This window comes from Saccopteryx leptura, chromosome 3 (genome assembly GCF_036850995.1).
Source record: "Saccopteryx leptura isolate mSacLep1 chromosome 3, mSacLep1_pri_phased_curated, whole genome shotgun sequence".
Lineage (NCBI taxonomy): Eukaryota > Metazoa > Chordata > Mammalia > Chiroptera > Emballonuridae > Saccopteryx > Saccopteryx leptura.
The window spans coordinates 223,032,955-223,054,838 of record NC_089505.1 but is presented as its reverse complement, the minus strand read 5'-3'; the positions used below and the strand labels follow the sequence as shown (position 1 = coordinate 223,054,838).

The following is a 21,884-nucleotide window of genomic DNA, read 5'->3' as shown; positions in this document are numbered from 1 at the left end:
AAGCCACTCTAGCGCCTGGGACAGAGGCCAAGGAGCCATCCCCAGCGCCCGGGCCATCTTTGCTCCAATGGAGCCTTGGCTGCGGGAGGGGAAGAGAGAGACAGAGAGGAAGGGGGGGGCTGGAGAAGCAAATGGGCGCTTCTCCTATGTGCCCTGGCCGGGAATCAAACCCGGGTCCTCCACACGCCAGGCCGACGCTCTACCGCTGAGCCAACTGGCCAGGGATTTTTCTGACTCTTAAGGGAGAGATTGGATGGGGCACATATTCCAGGGACACATTCCCTGCAGACAGCTCACTAAGTTGTTCCTGGAGTGAAGGCCTCCCTTGGTTCTAGTGCATTCTACTGGACAGAGCAGGCATTATTCAGTTTATTTATAATTCTCATATTTCATAAAAACCAGACAAGAATTCCTCAAAGACATGCCTCCCAGACTCCTACCCAAGGAATCCAGATGCCCTGCTCAAACACAGGGCATCAAAAGCTGAACTCTCACTCTGTCCTCCAAATTAAACCCCCCTCAGTAGACCCCTCCCTGTCTCAGTTGCTCAGGCCAGATCCTGGCTCTTGGCCTAGAACCCGCCTGTCCCCACTCCTTCCTAGTCTGTCACCAAGCCCTGGCTGTATGCCTCTTTCTTATCAATCTCTGCTCCATGGCCACCAGCCCAGCCATGCCACACCCTCTCTCCTGGACTGCTGACATTGATCCCCAGTGCCTGTCCTCGCCCCCACTCTGTCCTCCTCCCACCTTGTTCTTCCATCAGCCAGTGGTCATCTCATGGGGGGACATCAGACCTTGTCCTTCCTGTGTAAAATCTCCAGTACCTCTGACTCAACATTGCCTGGGTCTGCCTGCTCAGCACACCTCTCCCTAATTTGGTAACAGCAGCTCCATTTCCTTTTAGAACCCCTTGCTGGCCTCAGGCCAGTGATATTGGATATTTGGGGATATAACTGGCCGCTCAGTGTCAATTCCTCTTTTCCAGCTGCACACCCCTTCTCTACTGCACAGTGACTGGCTCAGATCTGGGCACCAAATAGGAACTAGGACAATGAGATGGCTTTGGGACAAGCAGGAGAGAGGCTATCTCTTTCACTGTGGTAGCTAAGTGGCCACCCTGTCACCTTGTGGAGACAGGAAGCCTCAGAATGTAGTCACCTCACTGGAAAGCAGAGAAAACAATGCAGAGTGCTATGTGCCTGGATCCAGCTGTATCTGATGACATACCTACACCTATATATTTTGGTTATATGAGCCAATAAATCCCTGTATTGTTGCTCAAGACAGTATGAGTTCTCCAATACTCATAGAACAAAGAGCAAAATCTTTAACAAGGCCTATATGAACAGCTGATATCTACCAAGTACTTACTCTGCAAGAAGCACTTAAACACAATTCATCTCCATTGCTCACAGCTCCATATAAGGTGGAGACTTGGTAAGAGGAAGAAATTGAAGCACAGAGTGGTTAATGGTTTGCTTAACAACACACAGGTATTAAACTACAGTGTTAAGATTTGAATCCAAGCAGTCCAGTTCCAGAGCCTATGGTTTTTGTTGTTTTTTTGTGACAGAGACGGAAAGAGGGACAGACAGACAGGAAAGGAGAGAGATGAGAAGCATCAGTTCTTTGTTGCAGCACTTTGGTTGTTCATTGATTGCTTTCTCATATGTGCCTTGACGGGGGGGGGGGGCGCTACAGCAGACTGAGTGACCCCTTGCTCAAGCTGGTGAGCCTGCACTCAAACTGAATGGGCCTGCACTCAAGCCAGCAACCTCAAGGCTTCGAACCTGGGTCCTCTGCATCCCAGTCCGATGCTCTATCCACTGTGCCACTGCCTGGTCAGGCCAGAGCCTATGGTTTTAACTCAACAGCACCCTACCCTTCTAGACCCATGTGATTGCACCACCCTCCCCACTCTCCCTTGTTTACATGAACCCAGCCACATTTGCAGCTACCTGAGTAAGCTCAGGACTCTCACTTCCAGGTCTCTGCACACGCTCTTCCCTGAACTTATATGTTCTTCCTCTCCCTCCTTCTCCTCCTCCTCCCTTCCCTCATCGTCCTCCTCCTTTTTACCCAGCTAATTAATGCCTGCTCGTCCTTTGGGTCTCAGCTACTGTTATTTCTGCAGAGGTCTCTTCCCTGACCTCCTCCCTCCTGTTAGATCTAGCATGCTCTCCCTCTCACCTCTTGGCAGTTTTCACAATGTAAACTGGTTCACATGGTTCTTATAGTCTGGAAAGACTGGGAAACCATAAGAGGACTGAGCTACAGACCATGTGGACCTGTCTCCAGGTGTCACTGTGGCAGTGGACCCCTCACTGCCTACTAATGGGAACATTCTCTTTGGACTGTCTAGCCACTGTTTGATTCCCCCCTTGGTCAGGAGGAAGGGATCACTCATGCCTCCATCCCCACACAGCACATGTCCAAATCCCCATCTATTGTTCCAGGGGTTTTCAGGTGGTACATGGAGACACCCTTGAGGGCCCCTTGTCCTCAGAGCCCTTCACCCTGCTTCCCTATGACGGCATATTCTTAACCCCTCTCTCACGTGGAGCACTTTCCCACTCTTCTTAGGTCCCTTCTTCCATCCACTCAGCTCCAGTCCAGAGGAACCGACAAGCTCCAGAATGACAAGTCCAGAGAAGGCCGACCATGACTCTACAGCAACTTCACTTCAGATGCTTAGGGTTTGCACAATGTCCCTCATGTTGGTTCGCAAGTTCCTTTGGATAAATTTATGTTTCTTGGCAGAACTTAGCTTTCCCACCTCTCTGTGTTGCAAGAGGACTGAGTAATGATGAGTCAGGAGGTCCAGGACTGTGTCACCTAAACTATGTTGCTTCTTGCCCCATTCAGCCTCAGTTTCCTCATCTCAGAAGTGGGGCAAACATTCCTTCAGCCCTGACCTGTCCCTCATGGTGGTGTTGTGAGAATCAGGGGCACCCGTGCATGTGGAAGTGCTCTGTACACTGGGGGCTCCATTCACACGTGAACTGGGGTCATGTTATATTAATGCCCCACTGAATCCAGGCTGGGGCCCTTGCACAGATCCACAGGAAGCAATACTGCTGGCAACTTAGAGCTTGCTTGTGTCCCTGGCAGTCACCCCAGGCACACAGGACCATCAATCCTTATGCTTTATGACACTAATGCTAAGTGCTCTCAAGTCCCTGTCTTGCTACTTATCTGTGAAGTTGTCTGGACATAAGCATTTCTTTGTTTGAACTCCAGCAGAGGGCCCAGGGTGTCTTGGGGAATTTCCATCCTGGATGGCTGGTGCCAGAATTCCAGCCTCCATGGTGGCCTCTGGCAGCTGGGGGGGGGGGGTTTGTTACAGATGCCCTGCCTCAGCTGGATGTGGGTGAATGACTTGGAGATCAAGGCCTTGGGATCTGAGATGGAAAACAGAGGAGGAGAAGCGGAGTCCTGACCTGTCAGCTGGAAGTCTTGGATCTGGGTCCCACTTTCACTCCCCATAGGCTGGGGGCCTCAGCGAGTCCATACTGCCCCTGAGCTCACTAAAACAAGGGGACCAGTTTATAATAATAATAATAATAATAATAATAATAATAATAATAGCAGCAGCTTCATTTACTGAGTGCGTACTCAAAGCCAGCCACTCTCCTGAGCACTTGCAGGCATAATATCATTTAATGCTCACAACACCCCTGTTAACATCCCCATTCACAACTGCAGAGAACACAGGCTACAAGATTCACCCCACTTACCACTTTCTAGAAGCACTGGGTTTCTAATCTGAGCATCTGTGCTGAAAAGCTGCTTGGAAACACCCAGTACCTCCCTTCCTAGACGGCTAGGTCTGCCCAGGGCAGGTACTTGTGAAGCCTGTATAGAGGAGGGCAAGGCCCAGGGGAGCCCGGCAGGCAGACCCAGAGGAGGGAATATGACTTTGGAGTCTTTCTTCAGTTCACAGTGATAGAAGATTATGAGTTAGAAGAGGGCTAAGCTCATTCATGCATTCACTCAGTTGACACATATTCTGAGTGTCTGCTCTGTGCCTGGCAGACACAGCACTAATGTGTCAGACAGGACTCTGGCCTCAAGGAGCTGCATTCTAGAGAGGGTGATAGGCAGTGAAGAGCTGTGGTGACAGCAGAGACTATGATAGGAGAAACATGGAGCTCCCGCTGCTCCAGACTCAAGACCAGAGGGAGCCTGCGCATTTCCCACCCTGATCTGAAGACAGAGAAGGTGTGAGGAGGATTTTGGGGCAGAGGGACCAGGCTATGTAGCTCCAGGACAGCAAAGGGTGACATGGTGTGAGTAGGGGTGGGGTGGGTAGGGACTGAATGTGAACCAGCATAATGGACCATAGAGCTGGGGAAGGGTGTTGGGGGAACAAGGCCCAGAGGTCAATCTGAGAGTTCAGATTTTATTCTGAGAGCAATGCAACTTTTGTTTTCTTCTTTCTTGAAGAAAGGACTGCTCTAGCTGCAGCATAACCATATTAAGGGTGAGAGAGGCTACAGTTATTTCCTCCCACCTGTATCACAGATGACACAAGTGAGACCCAGCCAGAGGTCACACAGTGGCACAGTGGGGATCAGAGACCAGCCTCTCAATTCCTTGGCCAAGACTCCTTCTTCAGCCCTTCCTCACGCTCTTTCCTCAGGCTTGAACAGATTTAAAGCCTGGCAATGGCTTGAAGGGGCAGGAGGAGCACCCACAGCTCTACTCCCCACCCCAGCAGCAAGAAGGTCGGACCTCTGGCTGCCCCGTGCTGTACCTAAGGGTCCAGGATGCAAGACAGGTACACGGTGCTGCCCAGGACTTCCCTGAAGTGAGCATTTGGGTCTCTTGTCACTCACACGTCCACCAAAAATCAGTCTGCAGTCCACATTTCTAAGTCATGTATGAAAAGTTGAGTCTGTACAGCTGCCTGTCAGAGCCTGAAGCAGCAAGTAGACAGGGACCTAGTGACAGAACCCACGCGAGGCAGGATGTTTCATGTTTGTACACTCTTACATGTTATAAGCAGTTTCATGTCTGTCACATCCTCGGGTCCCTGAAACCTGGAAGACAGCCAGGGATGTAATTATGATTCCTGTTGAACTGATGAGAAAATCAAGACCCAGAGGGGTGAAAAGTCTTCCCAAATGTCACAAAAAGAAGTGGCCAAGAGGGTTGAGTACCCACATCTGACCAATTCTAAAGCCAGGAGGCTCTTACCATCTTGTCTTCAAGATGTATAGAGTGCATGAATTCACTGAACCTCATCTGACCAGCACTTCTTAAAGGTATTTCACCACAAAATCCCTTTTCACATAACACATATTAACATCCCACAGCCCATGCTTGGCAAAACATTGTCCTGCCACAGGAGCTTTTAGGGATTGCCCAGCTTGTTTTAGTTAGCATGACCCCAGCTTGGAGTCAGGCAGACCCGGAGAAGATCCTCCTGGCTGTGGGGCTCTGGCAAAGTCCCATTCATCTTCTTCCTGGGTTTCTCCGATATCAGGGGTGACTCCCTTACTGCATGGCTGGGAAGGTTGAATGAAATGATACAATTTTCCCATCCATGACTGTTTCCTATGCTCTGTTCTCTCAATACCTGCTTCCTGCAACTCCTTTTAGAAAGTATAATTGCTGAAATGTAAAAATTCCATTGATGGGTTGAATAGCAGAATCACCACCCTAAAAGGCCAATTAATGAGCTAGACTCTAGTCTAAAATGTTTATCAAGTTACATATACAAAAAAAATAAAGATATGAAAATATAGAAAAGAGTATTAGCTCTGGTCTTCAATGGGCACCTGCATGCACAGACGGGCAGTAGGGCAGCCTCTCAGCCCAGGACGCCCATTTCCACACCCCTCCTGTTCCCTTCCATCACTCCCCAAGTCTGAAAGCTTCGGCACTGCAGCTTCCTCCTTTGGTGTGAGACCCTGACACTGTGTGTTGAGGGTCCTTCATAATTTCTGGCCTCCTGAGGGTACCCCTTCTTCATTTTTTTCTGGCTGTTTTTTCTGTAATCCGTAGGAGAGCTGGAAGCGGTTGTGCACAGCCTTGGCCCAATCTCCTACCACATGTTGAGTGTGTGCTGGGCCCCACTGGTTTCCTGTCCAAACACCCCTCTCTCTATCTGACTGCTGAGGTGCTGTTTTAGGGCCCCTGATCGAATTTGCTCAGGTAGAGGGATTTATCATCCCTTGAACCAAACCACAGGAAGAGAAGGGAACAGAAATGACCAGAAACGAGCTCAAACTGTGTTCTCACTTCTCGCACCCCCACTCTGCATGTCAGCCTCTTCTCAAATGGCTTCTTTCACACTTGGCTACTAGAGGCTGCCAACCAGACCTGTGTGTCACAGCCTCTCCACTCCAGACACGGGCCGCTCACTGTCAAAGGATCTGAGAAGGATCTCTGTAGCTGGGCTGAGCCAGGGACCTACCTCCAGATAACTGCGCATGAGAAGTGCTGGGAACCCTCGCCCAACCAATGTTAGACAAGATGAAGGTCACTTTCTGGAACATGGATAAGCACCTTTCTGGATAGAATAAACTATGGAAAACTTCAGACATCAGGGGCCAAGCTCAGGGCGTAAATGCAAGAGTAAGATCTTTAAACATTGGTGTGCATGCCTGACTCGGCCCCGACCACTTCTGTCTAGTTTTTTGGCTTTAAATCCTATGTGCTAATGACTCTAAATTTTCTCTCTCCAACTGCCAGCTTAAATCTTCACTAGGATGTCATCAAATGTCTCAAACCTAACCTGCTACAGCTTAGCTCCCCTGTTCCACGCCAGGGCTGCTCCTCTGTGGCCTCCGCCACACTGAGGAACCGCTTGGACCTCTAGGTGCTCAGGACAAAATCCTGTCCTATCATTATCCTCAACTTCTCTCTTTCTCTTACGCCCTATTTTCCATCCATCACCAATTCCTTTCAGCTCCGCTTTCAAAATGCCTCCAGAACCTTCGCATTTCTTACTACCCGCCCCAGCCTGGAGTGCCCTCAAGGATCCTACCATCTTCTTGGCCCTGAGGCTTATGCCCAACCAGCAGCCAGAGGAGGGCCAACTCATACAGCAGGCAGCTCCTGGCCCTGCTCCATTCAAACCCCAGAGTTCTGCCTCACCCCCATGAGCAGCCAAGGCCCTAATGGGGCCCCCAGGCCCTTCTCTGCTGTGCCCTCTCTGAGCCTCTCCACATGGGGCACCTCCCAGTCCCCTAGACATGCCAGCTCCCCTACTTCTGCCAGGAAAGCATTCCTTTGACTCTTTTCCCCTCACTTCTTAGGTCTTTTTTTTTTTTTAATAAATTTTTATTAATGATAATGGGATGACATTAATAAATCAGGGTACATATATTCAAAGAAAACATGTCTAGGTTATTTTGTCATTAAATTATGTTGCATACCCCTCGCCCAAAGTCAGATTGTCCTCCGCCTCCCTCTATCTAGTTCTCTGTGCCCCTCCCCCTCCCCCTAACTCTCTCCCTCCCTCCCTCCCATGTCCTCCCTCCCCCCACCCCTGGTAACCACCACACTCTTGTCCATGTCTCTTAGTCTCGTTTTTATGTTCCACCAATGTATGGAATCATGTAGTTCTTGGTTTTTTCTGATTTACTTATTTCACTCCGTATAATGTTATCAAGATCCCACCATTTTGCTGTAAATGATCTGATGTCATCATTTCTTATGGCTGAGTAGTATTCCATAGTGTATATGTGCCACATCTTCTTTATCCAGTCTTCTATTGAAGGGCTTTTTGGTTGTTTCCATGTCTTGGCCACTGTGAACAGTGCTGCAATGAACATGGGGCTACATGTGTCTTTACGTATCAATGTTTCTGAGGTTTTGGGGTATATACCCAGTAGAGGGATTGCTGGGTCATAAGGTAGTTCTATTTGCAGTTTTTTGAGGAACCACCATACTTTCCTCCATAATGGTTGTACTACTTTACAGTCCCACCAACAGTGGATGAGAGTTCCCTTTTCTCCGCAGCCTCTCCAACATTTGCTATTACCCGTCTTGTTGATAATAGCTAATCTAACTGGGGTGAGGTGGTATCTCATTGTAGTTTTGATTTGCATTTCTCTAATAACTAATGAAGCTGAGCATCTTTTCATATATCTGTTGGCCATTTGTATTTCTTCCTGGGAGAAGTGTCTGTTCATGTCCTCTTCCCATTTTTTTATTGGATTGTTTGTTTGTTTGTTGTTGAGTTTTATGAGTTCTTTGTAAATTTTGGAAATTAGGCCCTTATCTGAGCTGTTGTTTGAAAATATCAGTTCCCATTTAGTTGGCTGTCTGTTTATTTTGATATCAGTTTCTCTTGCTGAGCAAAAACTTTTTATTCTGATGTAGTCCCATTCATTTATCTTTGCCTTCACTTCTCTTGACATTGGAGTCAAGTTCATAAAATGTTCTTTAAAACCCAGGTCCCTGAGTTTAGTACCTATGTCTTTTTCTATGTACTTTATTGTTTCAGGTCTTATATTTAGGTCTTTGATCCATTTTGAATTAATTTTAGTACACGGGGACAGGCTGTAGTCGAGTTTCATTCTTTTGCATGTGGCTTTCCAGTTTTCCCAACACCATTTGTTGAAGAGGCTTTCTTTTCTCCATTGTGTGTTGTTGGCCCCTTTATCAAAGATTATTTGACCATATATATGTGGTTTTATTTCTGGGCTTTCTATTCTGTTCCATTGGTCTGAGTGTCTATTTTTCTGCCAATACCATGCTGTTTTGATTATCGTGGCCCTATAATATAGTTTAAAGTCAGGTATTGTAATGCCCCCAGCTTCATTCTTTTTCCTTAGGATTGTTTTGGCTATTCGGGGTTTTTTATAGTTCCATATAAATCTGATGATTTTTTGTTCCATTTCTTTAAAAAATGTCATAGGAATTTTGATGGGAATTGCATTAAATTTATATATTGCTTTGGGTAATATGACCATTTTAATTATATTTATTCTTCCTATCCAAGAACAAGGAATATTTTTCCATCTCATTGTGTCTTTTTCTATTTCTCTTAATAATGCCTTGTAGTTTTCGTTATATAGGTCCTTTACATTCTTTGTTATGTTTATTCCTAGGTATTTTATTTTTTTTGTTGCAATTGTGAAGGAAATTATTTTTTTGAGTTCGTTTTCTAATATTTCATTGTTGGCATATAGAAAGGCTATGGACTTTTGTATGTTAATTTTGTATCCTGCGACCTTACTGTATTGGTTTATTGTTTCTAATAATCTTTTTGTGGAGTCCTTCGGGTTTTCGATGTATAGGATCATATCATCAGCAAAAAGTGATACCTTTACTTCTTCTTTTCCGATATGGATGCCTTTTATTTCTTTGTCTTGTCTGATTGCTCTGGCCAGAACTTCTAGCACCACGTTAAATAAGAGTGGAGAGAGTGGACAACCCTGTCTTGTTCCTGATTTAAGGTAGAAAGTCCTCAGTTTTATGCCGTTTAATATGATGTTAGCTGATGGTTTATCATATATGGCCTTTATCATGTTGAGATATTTTCCTTCTATACCCATTTTGTTGAGAGTCTTAAACATAAAATTGTGTTGTATTTTATCAAAAGCCTTTTCTGCATCTATTGATAAGATCATGTGGTTTTTGTTCTTTGTTTTGTTGATATGGTGTATTACGTTAACCGTTTTGCGTATGTTGAACCATCCTTGAGATTCTGGGATGAATCCCACTTGATCATGATGTATTATTTTTTTAATATGTTGTTGTATTCGGTTTGCCAGTATTTTGTTTAGTATTTTAGCATCTGTATTCATTAGAGATATTGGTCTGTAGTTTTCTTTCTTTGTGCCATACTTGCCAGGTTTTGGTATGAGGGTTATGTTGGCCTCATAAAATGTGTTTGGAAGTATTGCTTCTTCTTCAATTTTTTGGAAGACTTTGAGTAGAATAGGAACCAAGTCTTCTTTGAATGTTTGATAGAATTCACTAGTATAACCGTCTGGGCCTGGACTTTTATTTTTGGGGAGGTTTTTAATAGTTTTTTCTATTTCCTCCCTGCTGATTGGTCTGTTTAGGCTTTCCGCTTCTTCATGACTCAGTCTAGGAAGGTTGTATTGTTCTAGGAATTTATCCATTTCTTCTAGATTGTTGTATTTGGTGGCATATAATTTTTCATAGTATTCTACAATAATTCTTTGTATATCTATGATGTCTGTGGTGATCTCTCCTCTTTCATTTTGGATTTTATTTATTTGAGTCCTGTGTCTTTTTTCCTTGGTGAGTCTTGCCAAGGGTTTGTCAATTTTGTTGATCTTTTCAAAGAACCAGCTCCTTGTTTTATTGATTTTTTCTATAGTTTTTCTGTTCTCTATTTCATTTGTTTCTGCTCTGATTTTTATTATCTCCTTTCTTCGGCTGGTTTTGGGTTGTCTTTGTTCTTCTTTTTCTAGTTCCTTAAGGTGTGAAGTTAAGTGGTTTACTTCGGCTCTCTCTTGTTTGTTCATATAGGCCTGAAGTGATATGAACTTTCCTCTTATTACTGCTTTTGCTGCATCCCAGAGATTCTGATATGTCGTATTTTCATTTTATTTGTCTGTATATATCTTTTGTTCTCTGTGCTTATTTCTTCTTTGACCCATTCATTTTTTAGAAGTATGTTGTTTAGTTTCCACATTTTTGTGGGTTTTCCCCCTCTTTTTTGCAGTTGAATTCTAGTTTCAAGGCTTTATGATCAGAAAATATGCTTGGTACAATTTCAATTTTTCTAAATTTGCTGATATTGTCTTTGTGGCCCAACATATGGTCAATTCTTGAGAATGTTCCATGTACACTAGAGAAAAATGTATACTCTGTCGCTTTGGGATGAAGTGTCCTGTAGATGTCTATCATATCCAGGTGTTCTAGTATTTCGTTTAAGGCCACTATATCTTTATTGATTCTCTGTTTGGATGACTGATCTAGAGCCGTCAGCGGTGTATTGAGGTCTCCAAGTATAATTGTATTTTTGTTAGTTTTTGTTTTAAGGTCAATAAGTAGCTGTCTTATATATTTTGGTGCTCCTTGGTTTAGTGCATATATATTAAGGATTGTTATGTCTTCTTGATTCAACTTCCCCTTAATCATTATGAAATGACCATTTTTGTCTCTGAGTACTTTTTCTGTCTTGTAGTCAGCATTATTAGATATGAGTATTGCTACCCCTGCTTTTTTGGAGGTGTTGTTTGCTTGGAGTATTGTTTTCCAGCCTTTCACTTTGAATTTGTTTTTATCCTTGTTGCTTAGATGTGTTTCTTGTAGGCAGCATATAGTTGGATTTTCTTTTTTAATCCATTCTGCTACTCTGTGTCTTTTTATTGGTAAGTTTAATCCATTTACATTTAGTGTAATTATTGACACTTGTGGGTTCCCTACTGCCATTTTATAAGTTGCTTTCTGTTAGTTTTGATCTTGTTTGATTCTTCTCTTTTGTTTTTCTATCATTTGTTTTTGTTTGTTTGTGTTCCATACTTCTTTCCTCAGTTGCTACCTTTTTTAAGTCAAGTGTTTTTGTGGTGGTTTTTTTAAGGGTGGTTACCATTAAGTAATGAAAAGGGTACCTACCATATTCATTGTAGTACCCTATCTTATGAGTATTTCTGCACTTCATCGTCCTTTGCTACTGTTAATCTCCATCCTCTCCCCCCTTTTTTTCCTTTGTTGTCACAGTTTAAGTTTGGTTTTATTGTGTTCTTGGTGGAGCTGTTACTTGTGGTGTTGTTTTCTTTTGTTCTTTGAATCTGGTTGGAAAACCCCCTTTAGTATTTCCTGGAGTGGGGGCTTTCTGCTGATAAATTCTCTCATCTTTTCTGTATTTGTGAATGTTTTTATATCTCCTTCATACTTGAAGGGTATCTTTGATGGGTATAGTATTCTTGGCTGAAAGTTCCTCTCTTTCAGGGCTTTAAATATTGGGGTCCACTCTCTTCTAGCTTGTAGAGTTTCTGCTGAGAAATCTGATGATAATCTAATAGGCCTTCCTTTATATGTTGTACTCTTCTTTTCCCTGGCTGCCTTGAGAATTTTTTCTTTGTCATTGGTTTGTGTCATCTTTATTATGATGTGCCTTGGAGTGGGTTTGTTGGGGTTAAGAAAACTTGGTGTTCTGTTTGCTTTTTGAATTTGAGGCTTTAGTTCTTTCCACACGCTTGGGAAGTTCTCATCTATTATTTGTTTGAGTATATTCTCCATTCCATTTTCTTTCTCTTCTCCCTCTGATATACCTATTATTCTTATGTTATTCTTTCTGATGGAGTCAGACAATTCCTGTAGGGCTTTCTCGTTTTTTATTATTTTTGAGTTTCTTTCTTCTTCTCTCTGTTGTGCCTCAAGTTGTTTGTCTTCTATTTCACTAATCCTATCTTCTATCTGGGCTGTTCTGTTAGCTAAGCTTGTTACCTCATTTTTCAGCTCATGAATTGAGTTTTTCATTTCTGTTTGATTTGTTTTTATAGTTTCAATTTCCTTGGTAATATATTCTTTGTGTTCACTGAGTTGTTTTCTGATCTCCCTAAATTGCCTTTCTGTGTTTTCTTGTATATCTCTGAGTATTTTTAAGATTTCTATTTTAAATTCTCTGTCATTTGGCTCCAAGGCTTCCAATATGTTAAGTCTTTTCTCCATAGATTTTTCCACATCTATTTGTGTTACCTCTCTTTCTTTTGTATCCATAATATTCGATTTCCTCTTTCTTATTGGCATCTGAGGGTGGTCTTGTTGATAGCACTAATTAGAATTAATAAAGAGTAAAAAGAGAAAAAAAAAAAAAAAGGTAAAACACCCCACAAAAAAAAAAAAACAGTAATAATTTATTATTTCCCCCTTTTTTTCTTTCTTCTCTTTCCCTCCTCTCCCCTCCTCAGGGAAATATCGTGATGACCTGTGAATTATATTATGCTAAATGGAACAAAAACTGCCTATAATGGAGGGCCTGATTTGGGGTGAAGATTTCAAGGGGCAAAAAAAGGGAGTAGGGACCTACTAAATGCAAAAAAAAAAAAAAAAAAAAAAAAAGGAAGAAAATCTTAGACAAGCATAAGATGATTTGCTTGTAAGTGATGGTCGACTAAGAGATATAATGAGAGGGATAAGAGGGAACCAGAAAAAAGGAGGAAAAAAAAAAGAATAATAAAGAAAAAAATAAAAATAATAAGTAAAAATCTGTTGTATTAAGTGGAGCGAAGACTAAATACAATGGAGACCTTGGGTTGGGAGGAATGCTAGTGAGTTAAAAAGCAATGTAAAAAGTACCCAAAATGCCACAAAAATAAACAAACAAACAAAAAAAAAAACAAAAGCGAAAAAGAAAAATAAAACCAAAAAAAAACCTTGAGTCTCAAATTAACTAATTTGTTCGTGATTGAGGATTAAATGGGAGGAAAAGTAAAACGAGAAAAGAAAAAATGAATAGAAAGGAAAAAATAAGAAAAAGAGAAAAACGAAGGAAGGAAAAGAAAAAAACAAAATAAAGCAAAACAAAAAAAAAAAACAAAAGAGGAGAGAGTGAGAGTTAAGTGTTTTGGAGTATAACCTTAAAGGAGGGTGAGGATGAAGATAAGAAATAAAATGTAACACTCATGGGTAGTGTAGTTCAAGAAAAGGGAAGCATAAGATGGGCAGAGAATAGAAGGACCGAGGTGGAGGAAATAGAAATAATAATAATAAAGGCAATAAGATAGAAGAAACAAACAACAGCAAAAAAAAAAAAATTAGTGGAACAAGTTGTAAAGTCTGTGGATTTTTCTTGATTTTGAGAGGTTAACTTCTTCCTTTTTCTTTTCTCTCCCTTTTCCTGGTCGGTGACTCTGTACCCCAGGCTCTGCCCCTGTGTCACACTTAGGTAGGGATTTGCAGTTGATGGGATTCTATGGCAATGTCATATAATTGGCTTTAGTCTTGCTGGTAGTCAAGGCTTGTTGGCGTTTGCAGGGTCCAACGATGAGAGAGTTTGCTTTCCTGGAGTCTCTTTCCTAGTCTCCCCTTCGTGAATTAGCAGCCTGGTGATCCAGCTATAAGGCTGCTACTGCTTCTGCCTGGGGAGTAAGAGGCTCAAAGAGCTAGGAAATCCCCACTCTATCCCCACTCAGCGCAAGGCTTTGGGAAAGGCTCTGGCAGTCAGAGCCTCCAGTGTAATCAGGCGGGGGTTGGAGTCAATTGTTGTCAAGGTGACTGTTCAGCGCCTAGCATTCAGTTGGACCACTCAACCCAGGCTTTCCACATTTTGTAGCCTGTTTTGGCTGGGAAGAAGAGGCACTAGTCTCTGCTTGCGACTAGTGTAGTAAAGATCTTATTATCTGCCAAGTCCCTCTTGTTAGCGTTTATCCCTGAATATGGAGGCTCTATCAATCAGAAGTTGCCCCCGCCCCTTTAGCGAGAGGTACTAAGAAATATCACGCCTCTTGTCTTGGATCGCTGAACTGAGAGAGATCTCATCAATTAGAGCCCGTGGGTGCGCAGATTTCATGGGTTAAGCTAATTTCAGTGATTGGGTCCGCAGCTGTGCTCCCGAAGGTATTTCAGGCTGCCTGCGCGCCCCTCCCCCAACGCTTGATTGTTAGCTTGAATGGCTGGGTGAGGTGCCCCGCCCGCGGAGAGAATCTCCCAAGTAGGGAAGACCGACCTGGCGCCTCTCCCGCTCACCCCGCCACTGGCGGCTGGGGCGCACCGTGTGCAGGATAATGGGGCACCCTGGGTGTGCGGGCCAGTAGGGCGCACCGGGCGCAGGATAATGGGGCACCCTGGGTGTGCGGGCCAGTAGGGCACGCGCGCGAATGGGGTGCTCCAGGCACCGGTGGCTGGGGACTCTCACTGGCAGTGCGCGGGCCGCTGGGAACGTTAGCGGTGCTCGCTCTGCAACCGGACCTGGCGCGCGCCGGCGGCTGCTCCGCTCCCGAGTGTGGGCCGACTCACCACAGGCGCGCTCCCTCCGCGGCTTGAATGAACGTTCCTGCGGTAGTTAGCTTCCTCCACACCCTCGTCTCTCAGATTCAAGTGATAACAGTCCTTTCACTTTCAGTTTGTGTGGAACTCCGGAATGCTCCGAGGATAAATTTTTCTGTTTCTAGTTGATAAATTTGTTGTGATTTTGGGGAGATCTGTCAGATGCGCTGCTCACGGCGCCATTTCCGTGACGTCACCACTTCTTAGGTCTTTATTCAAATGTCACACATTTCCTCCAAACCTTTCTCTAAGTGTCCCCACCTGTCTCCCCCACTCTGGGTAATTTCTTCAGCCCTTTCTAATATCCTTATCATTTATTTATCCACCTCGTTTTATAGCCTGTATACTTCAGAGAGGTTTTGATCTGCCCAGTTCCCTGCTGTGTCCCCAGGGCCCAGAGAAGCACCTTATGGACAGATTCCACTACTTGTTGAGTAAAGGTGCCATTGGATGCTCTCGGCCTGGTTCCCTCCTTGCTGCCATGGTGTCTGCCTCTGTCAGCCTGGTCTGCACAGCCTTGAGGATTTCACTGGGCAGGTGCTCCACTGGGAGGCACAGGGGACTCTTTCCCACGCCCCTGGTCACTCGGGGTGAGCCCAAGGAAGAAGGGAAGTGGGGCTCAGAGTGGTGCCATTAGTGACCTCTGGTCTGGGCAGTCCCAGAGACCACCCCCATATGAAGATGGCCCCCAGAGGGTGCCAGCAACACTGACAGCCCAGCACAGGAACCCTGTACCCAGGAGACCTGTAATACTTGGTCCCACCCCACTTCCCAGCCCATGACAGGAGCAACTTCTGGCCTCGGCCTTGGACCTGCCTAGGGACCCATTCAGGATGGGCCTCTCCTGTCACCTCAGGATGCCTCCACGTGCTCACTTCTCACTTCCCATTCTTCAACACTGCAGGGCTCCCTGGGGAGAAGCTGCCAGACCTCCTGCCCCTACCTCCTCCCCCCTCAGCCCTGCAACTCAATTATTCCAGGTCCTACTGCTCCTCCTGCTGCTGTGAGAAACACCAAAACCCCCGGGGCCAAGCCCTCCGGGAAGTGGTTACAGTTGGGCAGGGAGGCCTGGGTCCAAAGCAGGAGTGGCGTGAAGGCCTCAGCAGGGAGGATGGGAGGACCAGAGAAAGGCCAAGGCCCTGAGCTGGCATTTTCAGGTTTGCTTTGGAGATAGGAGCTGAATTATTAAAGCCACGTGAGAGCAGAGGCTGTTTTTAAGAAAGCATGAGTAAGCAGGGCTTGCCCAGCAGTGTGGGATCAAACCAATCAATTGCCGTAATGGGTGTGAATATTTTACTCAGTTTCTGTGAATGTGTACAGCAATGCATACTTAACAGAGGGCCATGCCCAACAGACCCCTGTCAGCTGCCCAGGGGGATGCCGCCTCAGCCCCTGCTATGTCTCCATTGGCAGCCAGGGCTGTGCGGTGTACAACTAGGGGTGAGAGGGTCCTGTGATATAAGTTCCCTGAGGGAACAGGCTCTGCTGTCAGATGCCATGCGGACCTCCTAGCTTGGTCACCTGGGCAGGTGCTCAACTTCCCTAGACCTCAGGACTCACCTATAAAATGAGGTGGTAACGTCCACCTCAATGCAGAGAGTATGCCCAGGGTGGCATTCATCAAATTTGGGTTCTGTTGACCTAGGTTCAAGAGGAGGGAGGTGAGGCCTACCTGGGGCAGGGACCTGGGGTTCTAGTTTTACCCCAGACCTTGCTCAGGTAGAATGCAGGACCAAGTTAAGCCTCAGATATGGGTGCTCTCAATAGGGGCCCCATCAGCATGAGCTGGCCAGTGTGAGGCTCAGCCTTGAGCCTGAGCATTGACTGTGTACCTACCTACTGGGTGCTGGACACTCCTGGGCTAAGTGCTGCATCTTATTTCATCCGGGCAGCAGCTGGAGAGGAGAGTTCTGTTAGTCCCCTCCTCATAGATAAGGAAACAGGCTCAGATAGGTGAAGTGACTTGCCCAAGGCCACATAGCTGGTGAGTGGCAGAGCCAGAACTACAATCTAGGTCTCTTCCACCCTTTCTAGGAATCCCTTATATTTAGAACCCCTCTGCCTTCTCCTCCTCCATGATACCCCTCTTCTTTCCATAACCACTAAGTGGTGCTCAGCCCCTACCACCAGCTGACATGCCTAAGGGTTGGCAAAGGGCACAGCCAAAAGAGTGTCCAGCTTGTCTACTCCTCTGCCAGGGCACATTCCACCCAGCAGCCCCTCTGCCCCGCAATCCTGGCTCTAAAGGGTCTGCATAGCGCAGGCCACCCCAGTGGTCAATCAGTTGTCCCATCTCTAGGGGCTCTCTGATTGTGGATGAGGCTGTTGTGGCAAGAACAGCACCTGGCCCCTCCCAGCACCCAGCTACAGGCAGTCTTGAAGGCCACATTGATCACAGAGGATGCGCAGATGGTAAGTGTATGCACACACATAAACGCATGCTTACACATACACATACGTGCATACATATACACCAGGGGTCTCAAACTCAACTCAGCATGTGGGCCGTAGAGCAAGATCACAGCCGTTCAGCGGGCCTCACTAGGTCTACAAAAGGCAACTGTTACGCAACACTTTTCTCACTGCAGTTGAAAACAAAAAAAATCAGTACAACAAGCACAATCGTACATGCAGTTTACTCAGTGTCACAAAACGACCAGAAACTGTAGTTCGCATCACAACTGCTGTTAACTAAGCTAATATCTAGCTAGGATGCTAGAGAAATAAAAAATACAAGTAGGCCCCTAGGCTTACTTAATTTTATCCAAAATATTTTGAACTTCGTGGATTAGTCTGCGGGCCGCACAAAATTGTTCGGCGGGCTGCATGCGGCCCGCGGGCCGCAAGTTTGAGACCCCTGATATACACGTACACACAGATAGCCAAGCCAGCACATGGTGGCTGACCTCCCACAGACTTCCCTCAACCACTTTCCTTGTGAGATTCATGCTTGAAAATAGCTCAGCCACCCACAGGGCACCCACTACCCTCTTCAAAAGGCTGGACAAAGCCCTCAGCGTCTCTGTCAGGGACACTGAGGCTGAAACTGTCCCAGGAGTCCCAAGACCTGTGCCTTGCCCACTTTTCCTTTACTTTCCAGGCTTCAGTTTCCCCATTTGTGCCACGAGAACTCCGTCTGTCCAAGAGGAAGGTCACAGGACTGGGGGAGGGTAGAGTGCCATTGTATTTGATCCGTTTTCCAGGCCCGGGGAAGATAAGGGGTGGGGGTGAGCCAGGATAAGCTGCACTCAGATCATTGCCTCTGCTCCCATCCCCCACAGAGGCCAAGAACACGAGAGCCCAGGTTTATCCAGCATGGGCTGGCAGCAGGTCCCAAATATCTCCAGCTCAGGCCTGGCCTCAGGGGCCCAACCACAGCAGGTTTTCAGGTGTGTTGGGGGGAGGGGTCAGCTAGGGCCCTGCAAGGTGGAGAGGGTGGAGGGGAAGGCCCGCCTGGCTCCTCTTTCCTTCCAGCTGGGCTGCCCTGGTCAGGAGGTGCTTCGTAGATGTGTGTTGTGTGTATGGACAGACAAACCCTTTGCTCCCTGAGTCTCAGGTGCTCCTGGAACTGCCCACTGGGCTGGATCTGTGTAAGGACTGGCCGAGGGCAGGTTGTGTTGTGGTTCTAGCCAGGCTGGACACACAGAACTCACTCTGCCCACTCCAGTCACTCTCCTGTAATGGCCCTCATTTTGGCTCGGCAGGTGCTCAGAAGCCTCACAAATTGGCTGTAAGTGAAAAAATGACCCTGCTTCCACATGTGCCTGGGTGTGTGTATGAGAGTGTGTGAGGGTATATGTATGCACATGTATGGGTGAGCATGTGTGTGTGTGTATGTGTGACCTCAGAGCCACTGAACTGGGATCCCTAAATGCAATGGGGATGATGGGACCCCCGGTGAAGGGCCAAGAGCTGGCACTTAATGGCCAGAGCCGAGGTGGGTGTGGCTAGTGTGACAGGCAGACAGCAGAGGGTCTCTGCCTCTTGGGGTCCATAGGACAGGACCGGCTGAGCAGCCTCCTGTATTTCTGTAGAAAACCTCCAGGGCCAATGTGCAGAGTTTGCTTGGGTCCCCAGAAGAAAGAGTGGTCTTTGTCAAATACCGTTTGATCGCCCATCTGGTCTGTGCTGAGCTTGTGATACCACAGGGCAGGTGCTGGGGCGGGGGCACATGAACTCTGCCTGAGGGGAAGGAGCCGCAGGAAGAGCAGCCCCACAGAGGCTCTGAGTAGAGAGGACCTCGCACTAACCTCCCACTGAGGCATCAGGTAGGGACACCTCCCAAGGGGCTCTGCATTTATTCAAGGTGAAGGGGACACCACCAGGGGATTTTGTCAGGAGAGACTTACGTTTGCGTTTGCGAAGGTACTCTGGCTGCTTGCTGGGTGGGCGTGCTGCCTCCAGGGAGAGACCTGCTGGGACACGTGAGACTGAGGAAGGCAACAAGGAATAACGGATAAAAAAGCAGCTTCTACATGACCAGGTGGTGGAGCAGAGGCTAGAGCATCGGCCTGGGATGCCGAGGACCCAGGTTCAAAACCCTGAGGTCACCAGCTTGAGTGTGGGATCAGAGACATGTCCAGTAGTGAGATTCAGCTGGTTCACTCCTGTTTGGTAGAACCAATATTAAGTTTGGTGAATAGGTTGTTAAAATGGCACTTGTAATCAGGATTCTCTATAAGGTGGGTGCCTGGGCAGCTGCCCCATGTAGAAATCACAAATTTACATTCCTTACTCTTTTATAAAGTTCATCTGCACATCAGCGCATTCTAAGCACCCATAGGAATGTTCATTCTGTCCGTAGGTGAAAAAAATTGCAAGTGAGGATGCCAATCAAGAAGCAATATGGAAATATCTTAAGTAACAGTTTTATTGTTTTATGTCAGGTATTACTTATCTTTTTTATTTTAAAACTCATAATAATCTAGTTTTGTGTTCCTCTTTTATTGTTCTTATTTAAGTACTAAATGCATGAAATAATAAACTACCTTTCAGTGTATCTTTTCTTTTTATACTTAAAATGATCATTAGGGCAGAGAATCAGTTGTTAAATTATTTGAATCCCACCACTGGACATGAACCCATGGTCGCTGGCTTGAGCCCAAAGGTCACTGGCTTAAAGCTCATAGTCACTGGCTTGAGCAAGGGGTCACTGGTTCGGCTGGAGCCACACAGTCAAGGCACAATGAGAAAGCAATCTAAGGAGCCACAACTATGAGTTGATGCTTCTCCTCTCTCTCCCTCCCTGTCTATCTGTCTGTCTGTCTATCTCTCTCTCTAAAAAACAAAAACAAAAAACCCAGCTTCCCTCTGGTGCATTTTACAACCTGATGTGCTCCCAAGGCTCATAGAGGTGGAGTGACCTGCAGGGTCATAGACCAATGGGGCAGTGCTGGGGACGGCGGCGTGGCCTCCACCTTCCACCCCAACGCCCTCTCCATCAGCCCCACCAATCTGCCCCCCAGGCTTTTCATTCCCCTTTTGCAGCAGCACCTCTGTTTCGGGGGAGCAACCTCCCGCCTGGCTGGGGGATCCCCCGCACGAACCTCTTCTCCTGCCCTCTTTCTCTTCTCTTTCTGAAAACTTAGGTGGTGCACAGCCTTTCTCTGGCTTCTCCCGCAGGAGTGTGCTGGGTCAGTACACTCGAGTGACCGCTTCCTTGGTTGCTCTTTTCTGCCTTTCACTCCATTCCTCATTCATTCATTCATTCATTCACTCACCTACTCGTGGTTGCACTCTGCTCTGGGGCCTGTGCAGTCTCAGTCACCCCCACCCCAGTCTTCAGATTCTGGTCACAGCTCAGGCCCGGTCCTCAGCTTGTTCTTCTCTGGGAGGAACAGCTCACAGCCACCAGAGTGGGGGCCCAGGCTCAGGAACCCCTACCAACATGGCTATACCTTGCTCTGAAGGGAGGTGGGGGAGAATGTCACCCTGAGGCCCAGCCAGGACACCTGCACCTGCCCTCCCTATCTGTCTCTGGCCTCTGCCTCTCACTACAACTACTGTCCCTTTCTAACCTGCCAGCCCAGCCTCAGCTGGGCAGGGGTGTTCACCTGTGCTCCCCAGGTTTCTATCTACTCCTTCTATTTTCTCCAAATCTGGAATAGGCCATAAAAGTATCATCTTTTATTTTGCAAAGCAAGGGCACAAAAACAAAAAATATAGCTATGCTCTAACATCATTTCAATGAGAAGGAGGCTATAAACCATTGGAAAGGAATTTACTTATGATCGGTCCACTGCCGTCCTTCCCTATTTCACCTTGGAGACCCTTCCAGCACATGGACCGGTGGTCAGCAGCATGATCTATCCATCTTGGGGAGCATTTGTTTTATATTATTATAGCCCCACCCAGGCCTGACACAAGCCAGGATGTGAGCATGACCCCTGCCGGAGTCTGACCCCTCATTCACACCTGAGGAAGACAGCTAAAGAAAACCTTGAGTAACACCTAGGATACACCCCGCCCTCCTGAGGCCTCTGGGGATGACCTGAGAAGGAACTATTGCCTCCCCAGGGCATATGTAGCCCATACTGGGGCAGATATTTCATGGGCAGCAGAGGGGAGGGTATACCTACTAGGGGAAGGGTCCCAGACTATCCTGGACTTAGCTCAGGGCATCAAAAACCAGGATACAACGATGTGCCCTGAATGAGAGATGGCAGCCAAGAAACACCGGACACCTGTGTCCCTAAGCTCCAAACGTGTGAAGCTGCGGGGACGGGGATAGTTGGTATCAGAAAATGCAGAGGTAGTGACTTAAAATGAAAAGGGTCCAGGGTGGCAGATGTGTTGGTTCTTGCTGCCCCCTGGTGGGAAGATGGGGTGATGCCTGTTAAGAGAGACCCTTTGGCAGATGTGGAAGGAGGAAGGCCACAGGACAGGGGTGTCCAGGCCAATGGGCACCCGGCTCACTAGCCCATGAGCCCCAATTGCCCAGTCACCAAGGTTCTGACTTG

The 21,884-nt window shown here is 46.5% G+C and overlaps 1 protein-coding gene across 3 annotated transcripts in view; it reads right to left on the bottom strand.

The window, feature by feature from the left end:
• The window catches only part of KCNIP3 (potassium voltage-gated channel interacting protein 3), an 81,038-nt gene that overhangs the window by 31,832 nt on the left and 27,322 nt on the right, over window positions 1-21,884 (bottom strand). For 2 of the 3 annotated variants that reach the window (XM_066372313.1, XM_066372314.1), the window contains exon 3: window positions 19,275-19,337. The exons of the other annotated variant lie outside the window; for it this stretch is intronic. In XM_066372313.1, the coding sequence (XP_066228410.1) occupies window positions 19,275-19,337 (63 nt within the window). The remainder of the gene's footprint in view (window positions 1-19,274; window positions 19,338-21,884) is intronic. 3 annotated transcript variants of the gene reach the window in all.